At 39.8% G+C, this 20,490-nt stretch overlaps 1 protein-coding gene across 2 annotated transcripts in view; it reads right to left on the bottom strand.

Moving 5' to 3' along the window:
- Window positions 1-20,490, bottom strand: part of ADCY5 (adenylate cyclase 5) — a 221,458-nt gene that overhangs the window by 81,021 nt on the left and 119,947 nt on the right. For both annotated transcript variants that reach the window (XM_075757068.1, XM_075757069.1), the window contains exons 2-3: window positions 10,626-10,775; window positions 5,426-5,547 (exon numbers count right to left, since the gene is read on the bottom strand). In XM_075757068.1, coding sequence (XP_075613183.1) covers window positions 5,426-5,547; window positions 10,626-10,775 — 272 coding nt within the window. The remainder of the gene's footprint in view (window positions 1-5,425; window positions 5,548-10,625; window positions 10,776-20,490) is intronic.

Raw genomic sequence — 20,490 nt, forward strand, 5'->3', positions numbered from 1 at the left:
ATCTTTGAAAATATCGAGGGAAGAACTGTCATAAATTTATACACACAATACTGTACTTTTATTTATTAAAGATGGTAAAATTAAACTGGTTTCTACTTAGTTTCAACAACCTCTCATGAAAAAGCACAACAGCAGAATCGGGATGAGCTCCTGAACAAAACCAGCCATTGGCATAACCACCTCCAAAGGCAACCTGCTGTCTGACCCTGGCTTGGTAGGATACAACTCATTATAAGCTCATTTAGCATTTCAAAAGGCACTGTTAGCAAGCCAGAAAAAACAGCCTCATGCCTATACTCACCAATAAGAATATATCACTAAGCAGCACATTGCTTTGGCAAGCCACGGCAGTAATATGTCCGGTTACAGCTATATCCTGGGAACCCTCCTGCTAGCTACGATCAGACCTCAGCTTTGTACTACTATTTATATCGATAACTCCTTTAACCCCGAGAAACAGTAAGACTGGATGTCCTGTGTGCGAAGACAGTGGGAGGAGGAAGGAAAAAGACGCTTGCTTGAAGTTTTCACAAATGTCATAGCACACAATTACACAGCACCTTGCAATCTAAAAATTTAACACACTTCATAAGCAACTAATTAAGCATCACAATGCCTATAAGGCGAAGAGGTTAAGTTGACACAGCTGGTCGGAATATCCTGACACTCAGCCAAAGTGCAACTATTTGGTCATTTTTAAGGGAAGAATTTTTGGTGTTAGAACACAATTAAATCAGAAAACTAGTTAAAAATGTTTTTCGTTTACAAAGGTGAAAGCAAATGGATTTCATTTCTGCAAATGGTTTAGTTCAAGTTGTCAAGATGTTTAAAAAAACTGTGAGATCAGGTTAATGTTGTTGAGTACATGATTCATAAGAATTATGTGAAGGGGAGAAGAGAGGAAACTGTCACTTTCACTGCGCTTGGATGCCAGCCCTAAAATAAGCTTCTTGAAACAGTTCATCAAAGGAATTTCAATGACAAAGCCAACCTTCATCCCTTCACAGAGGACTTCAAACCTCCTTTTATAGCACAGAGATTACTATATTTGGCCAAACCTAGATAGCATTAAAGCCATTATCACTTCAGTGAGATACTATAAATAGCAATAGTAATGTAAAACATTTAAAATTCTGCCTAGGAAGCATGTTAGATAAACAATATTATCTATGAGTATTTTAGGCTTTGTCTATCAAACATAATCTCATTCATAATAACATGAACAAATTTAGTTACATAATTCACCTTCTTGTTTACCCAAAATTACTTGCATAGTCTTGGGAACTCCTTTCCTGATTGCATTTGACAATAGACTTTATATTTAACACACGCATATGTGGGAAAGGTCAAATCACGCTCTGAGGTTCTGGATTTGTCAAAGTTAATTCTCATTCAATAAATCAGGATGGGAAATGGTTTTGTTCTTTGTTAAAAAGGTTCTTTTCATTTGCATCAAAAAAAGAGTGTATTAACCCCAAACTTCTTTATCACTCTAAACTCTTCAGAAGAACATAATCCTGAAACAAATTTTGCTGCCAAAAATGACAGGAAATTATATTTTCATTGTGGATAAATTAGTCTCTGAACTTTACTTTCCATAACAATAAGCAGGAGATTATGAACTCATTCACAGGAAGTCCTGATAAAGCTCTAAAAAGACTTGCTTTTACCCATTCAGGCCAGAAAGACCACTGTATTTTGCATAAAACCATCACCTTTCCCCAAACAGAGAGACAGCCCTCCCTCAAAGAGAAGTATAACACAGTAAACAGTATCATGGCAGAACTGCCCCTTAAAGGCAATCCCTTAAAGGATTGTGCTTGTGTTTTACAGACCTACTACCAGCACCTGAGGAAGATGTCTTTTCTACACAGGTTTTTAAATTGACTTTTTGTTTAAAAAAAAAAAAAAAAAAAAAAGCAGCATGTAACCTTTTTAAAAAGAAAAACAAAGCATGTAACCTAGTATCTAAACCCAAGCATATCACAGCAGAACTGGTCATTTAAAAACTCATTTTAAAACAGAAAAAACCCAACCAACCACACAGTAGCTTTACATGATTTTATAATAACATTTTCTGCTGGTAGAGTGGTTTGGGTTTGTTTTTTAATTAAAATTAGAGGTGGTCCCAAAAGCCCAGACCCAATCATCCCTGAAAATTAAAATATCTAATCTTGTCTGGAACAGAATTTAGTAAACCACTTCTCCCACACAAAATGTCACACCAGGCTAAGTACAGGAGGCTGTGCTCCTGCTCCTCCTGAGTTCAAAGGGCCAAAGTCAAACCCAGCTGGATGGAAACCTCCAGTGCCAGTGAGGCTCATTTTTTCCACACTGCCTGTGAAATAAGTGAGCAACTTCACCCCGAAAATCTAGTGAAAATGAAGACCTCAGGCTCCAGGCATTACGACGGCAATCAAACTTTTAAATCAATAGCTAATGAAAATTCTCATCTGCTATACTTTCATTTATAATCTATCTTTTTAACTCATCTGGGAGAATGGGAAAAGAGAATCACTTGACAGAGCTGATGGAGGAGGGAAACCCACACCTCTGTGCGGACACACAGATCTTCCCACTTCTACGAGCCGTGGAGGAAATGCTCCTGCTCATAAATCATCAACAGGAAGCCAGATTCAATGGCTGGGCACAGCACCCTTGCACCGACTTCACATACTTCTCAATTGCCTTGACACAATAACCTTTAGCTCATAAAAGCTTAGATCTTATGACATTTTTGAATAGTGACAAAAACAAAACAAAATTGCTTGGAGCGTTCTCATCTCAAAAGCCTCCCCTTGAGCATTTCCCCATGAAAAGTAAAGCGCATGCTTGCTTTTATTAAGCCAGTTCATTAATCCACATCACTGAGATGCTACCCCCCACCACCAGTGTGTTTCTGCGTGCACGTAAATGCTTCAAAATCATCCGCAGTCATTCCCACTAGAGGTGGTTTCAGTGCACCCAGGCAAGAGCAAAGGCTCCATGCTGAACTCCTAGTGTGAAATGAGTCATTTGTTCCAAACCATGTTTCCTTTTTTCAGTATTCATATTTAGTTATTCATTTCCCTAAAGTACATGGAGATGTTCCTAAGTTACCTTCTATTGCTCTCAGTACGTATACTATTTTATTCATATTTCTTATCTTTTTCCAGCCTTTTCCATGATCTCAGTGGGCTTTGATTTAGGACCTCGTAGGCACAGGCAACAAAGTCCATACTTTGACAAAGATACCATTTTAGTTGTTTGCCCTTGCAAGATCTTTTGAGACCTCAGCCTCCCTTTGCACTGGAGACAGCACCTGCAAGGGCATTCATCACCATGAGGAACAAAGTTAAAATTACTTTTAGACCGCAGAAGAAAATCTTTTATGGAAATGTTCGTATTATTCAACTAAAAGTAAATTAAAATTAAATGTTTGCAAGCTTCCTGTTAGCTACCCATCAGGACAGTCCAAGGAAGTGATTGGTGCATATACCCATTTATGTATACATTTTTCACCTTTCATGTTACTTCACAGCCATAACTGAAAATCATAGCAAACTGTTTTCTCTTTCTATCCTCTGGGTCATGCCTCATTTTTTGAGATCTCCATATCTTCATACCAGGCATTATCTTTGGGCTATTTTTTCCCATCATAGTCATTCCGTCAGCTTACCCTCTCCCTTTAAAACTGTTGATTTGTAAATTCAGTTTATTATTATTTCAGTTTTGTTTATTTCATGATATAGTTAAAATTTCAAATAAGTATCATATTAAACAGATAATCACCTTTATTAAGATTTGACCACACTGAACAACTTTCAATGATGACATACAGAAATTTATGTGAAAGACCGTAATACCGTACTAACTAGGCTCATGTCATATCTAACAAATTGCATTCACTTTGAATGTCAAGCTGACCTTTGAGTACTGGAAAAAAGTAATTTCTTTATTAAGATATTTCACAAATGGCATCTGTCACAAGAAATTTACACACCTTCCTGAACAAGCTCAGTGCCATTAAGGACAAAATGAATGTAAAGACACAGAATCTAATCTACTGTAGCACATACTCTGCTGAGGGCACTCTGGACGGCCTCCTCCCCTCACCTTCATATGTGTAGTCTTTATTTTTCATCACTGAACTGTTATAGTCTTTTATACATGATAATGTTTTTGTCTTCACTATTGCTGGTGGATCTTTATCTGTTTACTGAGTCACAAGCAAAAACATGAAGGGCCGAACTGAAGTCCACCCAAGTCAGCACACAGGCTTGCCCTGATTTCAGTGAGTTTTGTATCAGATAGTAAGCAAGCTCCTCCCAATTTTCTGCTTGTACATTACCTCTCCCTTCTACCCTCAATGCTAAGGAAATGTCTTCAAATGCTCCAGAATTTCACATGATTTTCACCATATCATCTGTTGGAGATTATGCAGGGCGCAGTGTATTAGAGATGCAAGAAATCCACTTTTATTTGTTAAGCACCAAGTATCAGAAAATATAATTCACCAACATACTTAAAGCTACCTAAGAGAGAAGGTTACACAAGGAGCTTACAGGAAAACCTCTCATTGGAAGGGGAGATGGAGAGGGGAAGAAGGGAAACTCTCTGTCCCCAGTCCCTGAGGCTCAGTAGAAGTATTTACAGATCAACAGAGCAGTTCCAGGACCTGGCTTAGTGACATGTAAGTGATTCCCAAAGAGGTCACGTACAACAGCAGAGGTAAAATGCATCAAGATTAAGTCAAATTTAACTTTGTAACTGTAGCCCAGAAAGATATCAAGCAACTAAAATACTACTTTAGCACCTCCCCCCTGGGACATGGACAGTGGGAACCTGGTGATGTTCGCTCATGGGGCTGGACTACTCCTGGGTTTGATTTGGCATGACTTGCCAGAAATTGGATATCAATTTCTTCCACTCATCCAGGTAGGCAAAGAAGCAACAAATCGGTGAGTGACTGAGCAGATGCCAGTCACTAATGGACCCCCTGCTTGTAATTCCAAACTGGCAGAGACCACTCCAGGTGATCTTAACCTCAGCTGGGCTCTGCAATTCACCCCATGGAAACTGTTTCCAACCTTTAACCTGCATCCCATCATAGCTTATCAGAAGGATGCTGGTAATTGTCAAAAAATAACTAAACCCAAATATACCACCTTCTCAAAATCACCAAGATTCACCCCAGGAAAAAAAACCAAACACTCTAAGGAAAGAGATGGGTTGAAGTTGCTTCTCAAAGAAAGATGTTGCAGGAATGTGGCAATCCTACTCCCGTTGTATAAACAAACTTTCAAAAGTCAACTAGTGACACTTTAGAGTCTTTACACTTATGTTGGACTATGTGTTGCTGTCATTTTCATCCCTGGGTGTTAAGTGCCAAGCACTGGAAGGGTCTCTCCAACCCAGCAGCTGGGAGATGAGCTGCTGTTCTTACCTGACATTGTCATGCTTCTGGATGTAGATCTTATGAAACATCATATCTTCCTGTTTGGCATTAATATCAGCTTTCATCTCCATGGCAACATGTCGAGGAAGTACAGAGAGCAGGAGACGCTCCTGTGGAGTCAGACAGATGAACCAATTAAAACACCTGCTGCCCAGTTAACAAACACACTTTGCTCCTTACTGGGGAGAAATGAGTCATCAGTTTGGTGAGAGATGAGTACAACCAAGCGAAACGGTCTCCATAAACCCAGCAGCCAATCCCCTAACAAGTCATATGCAATTTTGGCTCAACGTCACAAGGAGAATTCAATTATTTTAGAAGAACAACTATGATTTTTCATCCTAGCTGCACTGGGCTTGTGATTCACAGTTGCCAATTCTTGCAAATGAAGGAGCCATGCAAGTCAAAAAGTGCCCATACATGACTCTTGGAAGGACTCTGATAAATGATACTGTCTCACCTCTCCACACCACCATGAAGTCCTCCTTCACATAACACCACAGGAGTGATAGCCCAACACCCTTGGGCACCATTTAAAATTCCTTCCTTTGCTATCTAATCATCTAAGCACATTCCCACAACAGGCACAAACCTGTTCTTAGCAGCTAAAAAGTCAATAGGAATGCCTCGATAAAACTAGCATGAAAAGTTAGCCCAACTATACTATGCAGTATTATACTTCTACACTTAAACTTGCTATTAGTGCCCAATTGCATTAAGACCTGTAAACTCACCCGCTCACATATAAGAGTATTTTCAATAACCACCTCTGTCATCAACAATTCACGGCTCTCCACCCGCACTTGACACTTTTATTTACTGGTAATAGCTTTACTGTGACTTTCACAACATTATTTTGTAAGCTGTTCTGTATATAGCTTCGCATATTAGGCAAAAATTAGATACATGACAAAATGATGACTTTCTGGTAATTTTCCTGAAAACTCACACAAAAGCCAGTGCTTGTTGTTATTCTAAATTTGGTGGCGATTTCATGCAGAAGCTATAGAATTTAAACCTGCAGGTAGTATGCGCCCCAGGGATGCCTTTGTGTGTTTCAGGAATCACACCTGAGAAATTCTGCGCATACCTTTATTTTATTCCCACTCACACCCCACTCAGTTCAAAAGAAGTTTTTGCTATGGCTGAAGAAGGTGGGAAGCATCTCCTTTGAGGTCAGCTCCACTGTGGTCCAACCTGCACGCAGTGCTCTGGAGTAGCTGAAGAATCCCAAACGCTTGTGCTGCCTCGTCTTTATTATTTTTCTTTGCCTGCAGTGAGCAGAGGGAAGAAAAGGGCCTTCCTTCCTGACAACGCAGACACAATGTGGCATGAACGAAGGTCCCTAACCTTATCTAACAGTTCATTAATTCTCAACAACACAGGGAACAGCAGGGCTCAAATGCAGTCCTGACTCAGAGGGGTCAGCAATCCTGTACTAATTACTCACATCACCAAACCTCTTACCCGTATTATAGTTATAGGCACATTCCCGGTTTCTAATTCCTAGTTTTAACTGGAAGTTCCCCATTTACTTCTTCCTCTAAGGAGAAAGAGGAACTTTGGGGGAACCAGAGGAAGACGAATTCACTGGAAATGTGCTCTGCATGCACTGAGACATTTTATAGTCTGCAGTACTGCCCAGTATTTCCTCCCCCCCCCACTTAAAGAGATTGATTCTCACCTCCAGTCCCTGAAGAGGTAGTAATAACACAGAAGAAGATGTGTTGGAGAGATTTCTATCTCCTCTGCTCAAAACTGCAGCAGTCCTGACAAGATACTTGTTTTTTAAATTACTCTCACCTTCACCAGCATAGTGCAGGTGCTAACAGTTACATATCCTTTTTTTTTTTAAAAAAGATCATGAATCATACACATGTCCTCAGGCTTCTGTGAGCTATTAGCATGCTCCTTGAGCGAAAAGTACAACACATTTGTATGCTTTCCAGAGTAACTGGTGTACATGTTGTTGTCATTTGCATATTATAATAGGCATCCTCAAATGTGTGAAAGCCACTATATAATGTGTGAATTTACACATCCTCTAAATAACTAGGAGCTTAATGGGAAGTTCAGGGGCATCCACAGGTTTGGAACATTTGCTGTAGGTACACAAGTGTGGAGGGATTTTTGTTTTTACTTGCTTGCAAAACAGTGACACGTTCAGGGGACCGAGTTTCTCTTACTCGTACTCCAAAAGATTTTCACATACATTTCTGGGTAACTTTTGGTTGAGAGCCCCTACCCCTATGCTGCCTGACACCATAGGCACTTGCCAGATCAAATCACCAATATTTCCAAGACACTTGTGATCTCCAGGAGAAGAACTAACACTGCTTTAAACTATCACCAGCTGGGGATAAGACAGACTTATCAAGTGAAACAAATGCATGTAGCACAACATCCCTTCATGTAGCAACTAATTAGGAAGTTATGTTACAGGGTTGGGTGTTATCTTTATTCTGTTTGTTAGGAATATCACGATCACTGAAAATCACCTCTGAAGCTAACAGGAGGGGCTGTAACAACTGCCTCTGTAAAGCACAAGCCATGTTAAAAAATCTTTGAAACAACAAAATTCCTGTGTTTTCTTTCAAACGGAGCACAGAAATTAGAGTCTCCACTAGAGTACTATTTTCATTTTGCTATAATGACTAGAAAGTACTGCAGCCCTCACTATAAAATAACTTATTACGCACAAGCAAGGTGACTGGGACTGCTGTTTTACAAGTGTAACAAGGCAACAGTCTGACCTGATAAAAAAAGCAAGAGCAAATTCATATAAAATTCTCACTTCAAAATATGATGCAAGTATAGTTCCACTGAATTATACATTAAACAAATGCATCCCAAGGAGTACTAGTCTCTAGAATAGGCAGAGATGAAAGAGTACAATACGGATCTACTTTGTTTACATACGTACACATAGATATATGTATAAGTGGGCACACACATCCCTACAATGACTGTACTATGTAGGAATTTTAACTATTTATGCCATACTCTCCCAAGATGACCTCAAAGCGCTACAAATATTTAGTGTCTTATGTCATTTGTCCTCTGGTTTAATAACACTTCTTTTGCACCACAAGTTAAGTGATGCAGAGATGAAAAAGAGGAGAGTATGACTTTTCAGAGACAAAAGACAAGCAGTGCTAGAAGTAAAACTGTGCAGTCCTGATAACCCATCTCTGACTCAAATCCTAAGTATTTGCTCACTACAGATTGCGGAGAACACCCATATTTTCATCCAAGAGTATTTTATTCTGGGCAAGCAACAGGGATTCCTGTTATGGCTCTGCCCTAGGTTATCTCAGATAATGAAATCACAAGAAGTCTCTCTTCTGCATTGGACAATTTGGATTTTTATTTACTGTCTTTCTAATTTTGGGTGCTTGTAGAAGTTTAATAAAGGAAAATACGCATTCCTTTGCTGGAGGTAATCTGCCTGCCTTTAACAGAGAACAGCACACAGGAACACCATCAGATCTCCAGAAACAGGCAAGCAACGACAGCAGTGTTGGGCTGTGCAGTTGTCTTTCCCTCAACTCCTGTTTGGAGACTCCTCTCCCAGATGTGGGCTGAGCCGCCCTTATTTGTGTCTGCCATCACCTCAAAATTATCTCAATGTATTATGCAAAGGGATGCATCTGAACTGAACCTGGAGATCAACGTCAGTGCAGGCTGGAGCAGCAAATAATCTTATTAGGAGTCCCCAGCTGCCAGGACCCACAGTTACTGCTGGAACTACTGGAGGGTACTTCTAAATTACTGGCTTTGGCCCATGTTTTTCTGATGTCACGGCTTTCTTCTGTGTGGTATGGTACTTACAGGGGAGGGCGAGAAGAAAAAGGGCATTTGTCAGGGCTTTTGACACAGAAGCTACTAAATCCAGAACAGCACAAGCATTTGAGCCACGCTGCTAAGGCAGTCTCGCAGCAGGGAGGACAGAGCTGTAAGCAATAAGTAAAATGGCGTATTCTCTTGGCTCAATCCCTTCCTCCATTTCAAGGTGTGCAAGGAGGACTGGCTGCTCGTTTTATCCTTCTGAGACTACATTTGTTACAAAGGAAAACAGAGCCTTGAGCGTGAATCTCGTTTTCCTACATATACTATTGAAATGAAGCATATGTATATGTTATTTCACAGTAATGGTTAAACAGCAAGTATGTCAGCCCGAAGTACCTCATGAAACACTGCCAAAAGACAAATCCATAGATGCAGATGGGCTAAGACATGAGGGAAAATTAAGCTGTGTTGCCACAGAGATGCAAAGACACTCCAGTTGATTCATTCCCCTGACCTCTTCCCCAAATCCACAACCAAGCTCTGAGATATCTCCCAAGGGAAGAGTAGAAACCCAATTTCATGATTCATTTCATATTGGACTGGACAGGCCACTACGAGATGTACTGCAGGGCAGAGACGTGTGTTAGCAAGGGAACAGTCAAGCTACTCCAAAAGGTCTTTTGTATCTAATTCTGAGGACACAAGAGATTCGTTGCAAGAGAACCCATGAATGAATTATGAGAGCGGATATGTTTGGTACCCTTGATGACTAGGCTGTATGCTGGCAGCAACAGGTCTTTTTATAGCAAAAAACTATCAAAGTTGGTGACAAATCTTATTTTTTGAACAAATACAATTCACTTGAGGCCTGTAAAGTTGAGAGAGGTGTGCAAGCAGGTAGGAACCTTTGGGAAAGGCAGGAAGATGCCTCCCTTTGGACCGATCAAGGATATGTTCTGTGGGCCAAATTTACCTTTCACTTCTGAAATCTGCCTTACAGCTACCTGTTGGCAGCGGCTTTGCTGACAAACACACCATGCTTTGACCTTACAAAGAGGGTCAATTTGAAGCTTGTGTATTGCATCTGCATTCAACATGTAGCTCAAATGAAGGGTGCAAAAACCTATGCAGACTTTCTGCATGCTGTGTAATTTTAATCCGCAGAGCATAGACCACGGGATTTGTTGATGTCTGCGGAGAAGTCCATCAGGGTATTGGGGAAGAAATATTCCCCTGAGCTCTCTTTCAAACCTTTAAAAATCGTGCCCTCTACTATCAGCCAGTTCTTGTTTGGATTAGTCAAGAAGCAAGAGGCCTGCAAATCACATCCTACAAGAACAGTTTGCACGCTAATTCTGCTTCAGCAATTTCATTTTTTATTTCCCATTATTGTTCTTACCTGCTGCTGGTTTTCCCTTTGAGAATGCAGCCTAGCTTGTATGCATTCCCTGGTCTCCTGGAAAGCCTGTCTTTGGGACACCTCTGCTGGGTAGTGGGTACACACGCCTACAATGTTTGTACAGGAGAAGATGAGAACATTGGAGACCAGCTGCAACAAAAGAAAAAAAAAAAAGAGACAAAAATACTTCGTTACACTTTGGAAACCTGCCATCAGTAACAAAGCACCAGCCAGAACCCAGCCCCTTCCACAACTCCTTAATCCAAGCCACGCTTAAACCTCAGGCTCTTAATTCCAGTGTATTTTACCTCTCTAGTCTTTAAAATATAAAACTTCCATATACGGTCTCAAATACGTGTTCTTAACACTGTGTATTACTTCACTGGTAAAAAATACAATTCCACTGGTAATTCTGTAATCTTGCTTTTGGTAATCCAGTATCTTGGAACTGCTGTGACAAAAACTTCTCTAAAAATGCATCATTGCTCTGCCAGCTAAGACTCATGCAGACAGATCTGATGGAGGAACACGAATATTTCCATGTTTGTGTACCTACATATCTGGCTTGAAAACAGATCAAAGAGACATTAAACCATTATTTTGAAATAGTGCTTAAAATATTGAACGGAAAATGTAGGCATTCACAAGGTTTAATCTAGTTCCAACTCAGATTTTTTTGTTACTAGATAAAAAAACCTCACTTTTTTTTACATTTCTGTGAACATCACTACAAAAAGAGTTGTTAAGTCTGAAGCATATTTAAACTGGACAAGCACAGAGTAAAACCCACAGAGGAAGCTCTTCTCCTTCCATGTGGGTTATGTTTTGTAAAGAAGCAGTCACATAACTTTTGCTGAAAACTAGTGTTGCAACCTTTTATTTCCCAACTATTTTTTTTAATAAAAAGGAAAGAAAAAAATCCATGCCCATTGGTGGCATTTGGTTCATGCAAAATGTTCAAAACCGCTTCTGATGGTATCATGTAAACATTTTCCTTGACAGAGGTCAGTCACAGTATAACTTCTTGAGAGTTGCATAAGCTGTACCAGATCTCCCTTTGAGGACAGACTTATTTGAAACACTTCTAGGGGCAGAGACTGTCAGACCTGCAAGATTCTTAAAAACAAGGGTCTTTGGTCTATTCCCTAATGACTCCAAATATACCCTTTGCCTTTATTACTTTTTTTACTGCAGAATAAAAGAATTAATTTCCAGACCAGCCCATTCCCTGAAAATGCAGGGCCAGGCTCTGAAGGGAGAACGGGTGCAGGACACCCCTCAAGCCCTGAGCCCACAGGGGGTGCTCAGGACTCCTCAAATCAACTCGGTCACTCTGCAGGAGACAGGAGCTGTCCCCATGTCAAACGTGGACTCATATCCCCAAGAGTAACAACCTCTCCGAGAAACCCCACCAGCATTACTCAAACTCTTTGACTACATCCCCCCGCTAAAGACACCAACAATTATTTTATTAACACTTCTGCCTTGAAACAGAATTTAGGCAGAAAACCCCCTCATCTTTCAGCTCAAAATAAGCAACACCTTAAGCTACAGCTAGCTGAGGGACTTCTCCTCTCTGTGGATGGCTGCCAGTAGATGGCAACACTCCAACTTCCCAAGGTCCTGCTTCAAAGTACTGCATTTAGGGCTACATCCCCCCACTGAGTTCCCACACTTACGTATTGTGCTACAATACAATAACCTGCTGATTATGGATACCCACTGGTGATTAACATCAATGCTAGATATACGTATTTGCAGATAACTGGTTTCCAAGGAGGAAACTATTCTCATTGCCTACAGATTGCTCCCTCCATCCAAAGGGTCCACACTTCGGACAGAGATAGAGCTATTGAAGGTGCAGGTCATATACATGAACATGAAATAAGCCCTGACCCTAAACTCACATATTCCCTTCACAATTATATTCTCATTCAGTTCTTTCTAAGGCTGGCTGGATCCTGCCAGATCCAAGGTCCTCCATCTCTCCCCCAAGCTGATCAGACACCAGCCAACTTCCACCCAGATCCTGCCCAGTTACTCTAACCCAGTGCTGCATCCAATAGGTATTTGATGGTAAATTTTTTCTGATAATGATAATTTTTAAGGCTGAAGAATCCCCCTATAGTATAAAAAAAAGTCAGTGCTTATTACAATGAAGAAACAGCTTAAAAAGAGAGCAGAGAGAGGGTTTTCCTAGGAGTTACTCTGATTCCTACTCCACAGCTGCACTGATCGCAACTCACAGCCTGTGAATACTTCTACGAGTTGAATACAGTTACTACGGGCTCAAAGGGGTTAACACTAAATAGCATCTTCTGCATGGCCGGATTACAGCAAGACTCCCAAATCCTCTCTATTGGAGCTATTCAGTTGCGCAGTAAGTGGAAAATTTGTCTGGGCATATAAAACAGCATAAGCACGCATCATACACCTGAAATTGATAAAACTGAGAGCACAGAAGATTTCAAGGAAATACACAGTTTTCTTTTTTAATCCCAAGAATCTAAGACTTCATTTCACTCACAGTTAATAGCGCAAACCCAAAACAAACTCCCCAAAACGGTGACTCAACTCTTGCACCAAGAACAGGAGACAACATGTGGTTTAGATGGCAGGCAACATACCAGGAGTTAACTGAGCAGAAAAGAGGAACACCCCAGTCTTGAAAACAAGCTCTTTTTGGGTATATCTCAGTGCCAACAAAAAGTTCTCCCCCATGGAGCCCACCCATGAAGATACTGTTGTCGCGATGATGCCTTAAATAGCCAAGCTGCACAGTTCAAGGCATGCGATTCATATTGTGCATTGAGACCAACATTGTCAAATGGGAGTACGAACATCATCGTCAGACTTGACATTATTGATAACGTTTGTGGAACACAAAGCAATTTAACTTTTCAGTACTCATTGACGTCATTTTACACAAACCCAAGGGATCCTGCAGACTGATTTACAAGACAGACTCAGATGACCATGCTTCATCAAGTAGGAACAAAAACTATATTGCAATGTAATTTTTAAATACCAGGGGACAGACATCCATATTTATTCTGTTAAGCAGAAGCTCATTTAATTCACAGTATGGCATCTTTGCAACACCCTGAAACATAAGGGGAGAAACTACAGTGTAATGTTGAAAGTATCAAAGATCTGCAGAGATTTAAAACTGAAGCTCCTACTATTTGCAGCAACACTTGTTATGTGAGCAATAGCATTTGTTCAATATCTGTTCACAATAATTTTCTTCAAAGGTATTTTAAAATATATTAAGGCAAAAAAAGAGAAAAAATATTTCTAATATCTTTTTTTTTTTTCCACAGTCCTCTGTCTTAATAAAATAAATTTGTATCCTGTTTGCCAAATGGTACTACTTGCTTATCAGCTTCCTTGCCATTTTGCTATGGTAACCAGCTTCAGTCCCAGGAGGAAAGAGATGATGTAGATATTAAAAAACTGATTCCCTAAGCTCTACGGCCTGAAAAGTAAAAACATATTACGGCAACTATTTCAGACAATCTGTGCTTGAAGAGCTCTTCAAGGCAATGGGAAAATATAGTTGTCTATTTTGTAGTTGATTTCCTTCCCCTGCCTAGCTAGAGATTTGGACGAAGAAGACTCCTACCTTTCTGATTTTGGAAAATAACAGTTTATAAAAGACTATTTCACTTACATGTAACTCCTAGGTAAGCTATTAAACCTGCCTGCAGTATTGCCATATTTGAGTATTTCAAAACCTAATACATTTACTCTTACAGCATCTGTGTGTGGCAGAGAAATGCTATTATCCTGATGTTTACCAAGGCAGAGTTCTTTAAAGGTAATTCAGTACCTAAGGAAAAGCTATGTACTATGAGGGGTTTTCAAAAACCACCATGATTTCTTAGTTCCACTGAAATAATAGATCACTCAATCTCAGACAACAAAACAGACCAGACAGTTTCTAGTCACTTTGATTTCATTGCACAAACAGAGCATTGCAATGCTTTTGTTGAATCTCTCACAGGAAACTGTTTTCAGTATTTTTTCCCTTGGTGACTGAAGGAAAAAAAAAAAAAAAAAAAGAGAGATGGAAACATTTTAGTTCCATGTGTTCTAGGAGTTACGAAAACTTGATATTACAAAAATCAGAACTGAGAGCTAAATTTGGCCTGACACTACCGTTACAAAATTTATGTTTGGGCATTTCAGGCCAGGCTGAGGAAGAACCAGGATGGCTCAGTGACCAGGGAAAGGCCTCCAGACCACCTCAAGCAGAAAAAAGTTCAGCTTGCCTCAATACTGCCACGCTTCTCCCTGCTGTGTTTCTATTCAATTGCTCTTCAAACACCAGATGCTATTCAATATGTAATCAAGAGACAACATAAATTTTGTTAGTTCCTCACCTCTGGGAAGCAGAGCAAACAAGGCTGGCTACTGACATGAGAAGGCGGGCCATATTCCTCAGAATATCACTACTTACTATTAAAATCACAGCTTCTGTTTTTTTGCCAAGTTACTCTGCTTTGGTCGACTTCTCTTGCAGAGGCTCAGGGTTATTTCTATTCTGAGATCACAGGCTATTCTCTGTTAGTTTCCAACACCACTAAGCAGCATTTTGTTTTTCTATTTATTTTTCATTTAAATAAAAATATTGTTTTGATATTTTCATTAAGTCTCATTTTGAAAACAACTATACTTTAAGCTTTTACTGTGGAGCAGTAAAACTGTCACAAGGAGAAGGAAAGCACAGACATGGAGATTAAAAAGTCATGCAAAACTATATAGAGCAAACAAATTACGTATCACTTCTTTTCAGAGTGTGACACTGCTCTGCCTCTGCTTTCTACCTCTCACAATACTTATCCAGTAACAAGTTCTATTAAATCAATCATCAGTGCAACAACTGGGTTAAAAGCAGAAAACAGAGTTGCTAGACTACATTTCATAGTGCTTGTATATTGTATACTGAATTGACAAATTGGTTCAATGATTAATTGCAGGGGCAGACACTGAAATGAGCTTACTTTTGAGAGTTCCTTCTCTTTAACTGTGAAAAGTTATTATAAAATCTTTAATACTTATCTGAAACAACGTAAGAACAAACATGATGGACTACCAAATCTCTAACTATCCAAGATATTTCTATAGCACGTACGCATGCAATCCTGAATTGGAGGTACGGATAAATTCTAAAGAAAAAAAGCACAAACATTATGAAAAAATGTTCTTGTTATAAGGTATAGCTGGTGCTGTTTTTTAAACTCTCCCTGAACAGCAATTAACCCTCTCTTGCCTCTTTATATACTACTATCTAATAAAAAATTGGAGCAGCTACAGAGCCAAAGGCATAATGAAAATTAAAACGAAAGACAACATCAGCTGGCTCCAAGATCAAATTACTCATGTATTTGTGCTGTATATACAACAACATCTTTCATTTCCCAGAGCTACAACTAGCAGAGTACTAAGATAGTGAAAACTAGTAGATTATGCTAGAAAGATAATCAAACAGTTAAAGTCATATGGTCTTCTCCGAATGTTTGGCCAGTAAAGAACAGGATAAGTACTAGTGAAGAAATCAGGAGTAGTTTTTTTATTTTAAATGTGAGAAGTACTTTTACTGAGTACTTGAAATAACTAAACAAAAGATTACATGAATACCCCAGAGTCTAAGAACAAATTTTCCAAAGTTGCTGTATGCTGCCTTCCTTCTCTGTTCTGCTGCCTCTGTGCAGCAACCACTTACTTGGACTCGAGCAGAACAGAAAACTGGTTACAGCCACTATCTTCCAAATACTTCTCTGAGTGTGCATTATGCACATGAGTAGTGCTACTGAAGCCAGCTCTGAAAATTTAAATGCTTCCCTAAGTTATAGTATAATTTAACAATCCCAAGGTAGCAGAATTTATTAGAGTGCAATGCTCTAAATATGCAGTAAATCTCTTCAGTTGATGTTGAGAACAAAAAATTTCTTTGCAGAAATACTTCTGAAACTTTTTTGCATATTCCTTCTATTTGGGAAGCCTACAAGGAGCAAAAGCTGTCTACTTTAATCTTTCAACTAGATTCTATATTCAGGATAAAGTTACTTGCTGAGAGCGAAGCAATGGTATTTTGGCTGAAAACACTGAAGAACCCTTATGCAACTTGCGAATGTCTCTGTTCAAGCATTATATCAATAAAAACATTATACCGAAGCTATCCATTCTGTGTATTTCAGTGACCATCTCAGCCCTTCCAGCCCTGGTATACGTTGACCTCTTAGATATGATGCTCTGTTCTCCCAGAGGAAAGCCAAACAAGCGTTTTGCCCCACATAAGTTCGTTCATTCTTTAGAATAAAAAAATATTATCTACTTTGCCTTTTAAATACACAGTTGCAGGTAGAGACATAATATACTACACCCTTCATCCAGAGTAAAAAATTAAGATTTTTATATTTTTCAATTCTTCCAGTTGTTTCAGGGGACATCAAAATATTGGATGCTGCTTTCTTAATTTTAATGCCTCACACCTTATTCTATACAGAGTTTTAATTCATTTACTGATTGCTGTAACTGCAAATCTTCTATGCATTCTTTCCCACTGCTATTCTTATTGTCATACAGAATACAGTATTTATGATTAGGGTTCTTTTTATCATTAAAACCTTTAAATCCCAACTTTATTAAAGAACAAAACATTACCAATACAGATATATTTTAGTAAGCATCTCAACATTCCTATATCAAACTGATATATTCTACTTCCTCATCACTGTTTTATTAATTAATTTTTCTGCTGGGATTTCAGTGAGATCCTATTTTCTTTGGTTACTGAAGGATAAGATTAAGAGGAGGAGAAAATACTGTCCTGACCAAATCTTGGCGTAACACTAGCTAAAAGAAGTATTTCTGTGTCTAAATTTTCCTGGAACTCTACCACGGTCCCAGGACAGCATCCTCTGCATGGTGGCACAGCCTGGTGGGGAGGAAGTGCTGCCCTTTGCTAGCAATAAAATAGTCGGGAAGGAGATTCCCAGGTCCTACCGTCCATCTGTGCCGAATCTCTGCGGCAACCAAGTTTCTGTGCTTCTTCACACTTAACGTACTTTACGAGCTATGAATCAGGACTGGTTTTCATGCGAAGATCCTTTATGGTGAACTGGATGAAGCAAGCTGACAGCCCGTGGCTAAGCGGGACAGATAGTCACGTGGGAAGCTGCCACTTGAGAGGAAACATCCAGCGGCCTTTGGAGCAAGACTGACACCTTGAAACAACTTAGGGGAAGGCTTCTTCCCCTGAAACAGGGACATTTCCCCTTTTCCCTCCCCTGTTAAAAATTCAACCCCTGCTTTATTCAATTGTCACCTCATAAGTCCTTGCAACCAGGCTATCTCCTTCAACTCCAATCGCTTCTTATCTTAAGAGCAGGCCCACCAGCCAGATGCCTCTCCATATCATGTACACAGCAGCACAGAGAGCTGAGCAGAAGCTGCAAGATTGGCCACTTTCAAATCTGCTGTGGCAGCCTCCAGAAGGAACAACATCCTAGAAATGGAGGGCTGGGATTGCCACAGCTCTCACGAGCAATACTGCACAGCAGGTTAGTTGGGGCACATTTAACACGACAGCTCATTTAACCTGACCCTCATGAAAATGCATGTGTACCAGGAGTGAATTCATCCCCCTGGAAGTGTGTTTATTTCTGATCCATAGGGGTATCTATGTGTCAAAGACTTCAGCAACTAAATACAATCTTACTGAAACAAAAGCTCTTCAAACATCAGGTACATCTCTTTGAGGTCATGAAAGTGGATGAAAGCTCCTAGTCTTTCTGTGCATGACTCACAGCTGTTGTTGGGCAACCATCTTCACACACAAGGTATGTCAAGATGATTTTGACAACTGTATGAAATTTGCCCACATGTATGACAGCTTAGGCAATTCAGACAATGACTTTAGTTATGAAAATTAAGCAGAGCTCTGATATTCCAGCAAAATCAGTTGTTCTGCAAATGACTGTAAGCACCTTTGAGTTTGGGTTGTCTTCATGCCAGTCCCACCTGGCCATGTGCTCCCAAGGCAGGAGGAGCTGTTTAGGTAAGAAGATATAATTAAAAGGTGTTAATAGAAAAAATTTTAATTGAATAGCATTTGGATTAAGAAGTCTGGTTATGCTTTCAGGATTCTCCACAATGCCTCTGAAGCTAAAGGAAGCTGTACTCAATGAGGAGAAAGGTCAAGAAACATGCTTGATTAATCTTTTATATCATATTTCCTTCCCTATCTGGTAGAAAGGATGCAAGGGAAGGAAGCCAAATGCTTAGGTTTTCTATCAGACCCTCTTAAAATTAATCCACTACACTGAAACACACATGAAACTCCACTTAATATATGCTAACTAACTCAATAAGCAAATACATATGCTGACTTGACCCATGATGGGAGCAGGATTTTGTTTACTTTGCTTTTCTGCCTTTTTTTTTTTTTTTTTTTTAGTTTGGATCAGGTTGTGCCTGGCTGCCAGAGTTTGCCTACAAGATCTCAGCAGAAGAGACCTCTGCAGCATTCCAGTTTTTCAGAGTCACCTCCACACCTGCCCTCTCCATCATCCTGGCAAGAGGTGGCTCTGCCTTCCCAAAAACCTACGTGCTGGCAGCAAACACACTTCACAGAGAAGTACATTCCCAAGGCCTGTGGTTGCTCTCAACAGCTATGAGAAAAAAAATATCTGTACTAAATAAGCAAAATCATAAAGAGCAACATGCCTCTGCTCCCCCCCCATCACAGTGCACCCTGTTCCTTAGTGTTTCTGGGAATATTTCTGGGACTCTTGGACTCAGATACAAGCAGTGCATCACCCCTTATCTTCCATAGTCATTTAAGCACAGGCGTCACCTCCAGGTCACTGGGAAAACAAAAATATTTATCTAGTTACATGAAAGTCTTATTTATCTGGGAAAAAAAGAACAGTCTCCAATTGCTCAGCAGGCAGAAATGAGTGCCCTAAATGTGGTCTGTAAGATATAAAAATCATTATTTCCCAAGCATTTAGAATGTGTGATTTTTGGGAGATGGTGAGTTAGGTTGGTTTTGTTTGTTTGTGTGGGAAGAAATGTAAAATTGGAGAAAGAATGGAATACACATGGATCTTTTGGTTTTGATTTAAAGACAACCTCCTTTCTTTGTTGCTGGATTTCAAATCAAGCCGGGACAGCCGGCCCACAAGCTATGCTCCTTCTTATTAACATCGTTAGCCCAAGATATATTTTTAATAAACAAAACTTACCAAGCACCACCAGCGAAGTTTGAACTCTTGAACTAAGCAGTGGCTTGTACCAGATGAGGTGAAGGAGCAGCACTCATGGCAGATAGCAAAGACTGTGCACAGCCACCACTAATACACAAGTCAATCTGTAAGGCATCTGACTGGATCACAACTGAATGCTCTCCTTCAAAAAGCTGACATGCAGTTTTGCAAGGTATGAGAGTAAACTAAGCCTACTTTTGAATGAGAGAGGATGCACATAAGTCCGACATTCGTTATTGTATCTTATGCTCTGGCTGCCTGAGCAGCTGAGCATACTGATCTCTAAACAGATTTGGTTTCAACAACACAAAAACTATCAGTAGGCAAATTCCCAATCAAATTTTAACTGAGCACAACAGATAGCTTGAAGGCACATTCCTTGGCCTTCAGCTTCGTCATGCTGAATTTCAAAGGTCTACAGTAATACAACAAAGATTTTATAGAGAAGCTCTAAAAGACTCTTCAGAATTGTTTAACCTAATGACAATGGTTACCACCAGCTCTGTTTACAATACACATTACACAACAGAATTTAGCCTGCCTTTATTTCATTATACACAACTCCTCTTCCCTCTGCCTTTGGAGCTGCA

Source organism: Balearica regulorum, chromosome 6, assembly GCF_011004875.1.
Source record: "Balearica regulorum gibbericeps isolate bBalReg1 chromosome 6, bBalReg1.pri, whole genome shotgun sequence".
NCBI classification, from domain to species: domain Eukaryota; kingdom Metazoa; phylum Chordata; class Aves; order Gruiformes; family Gruidae; genus Balearica; species Balearica regulorum.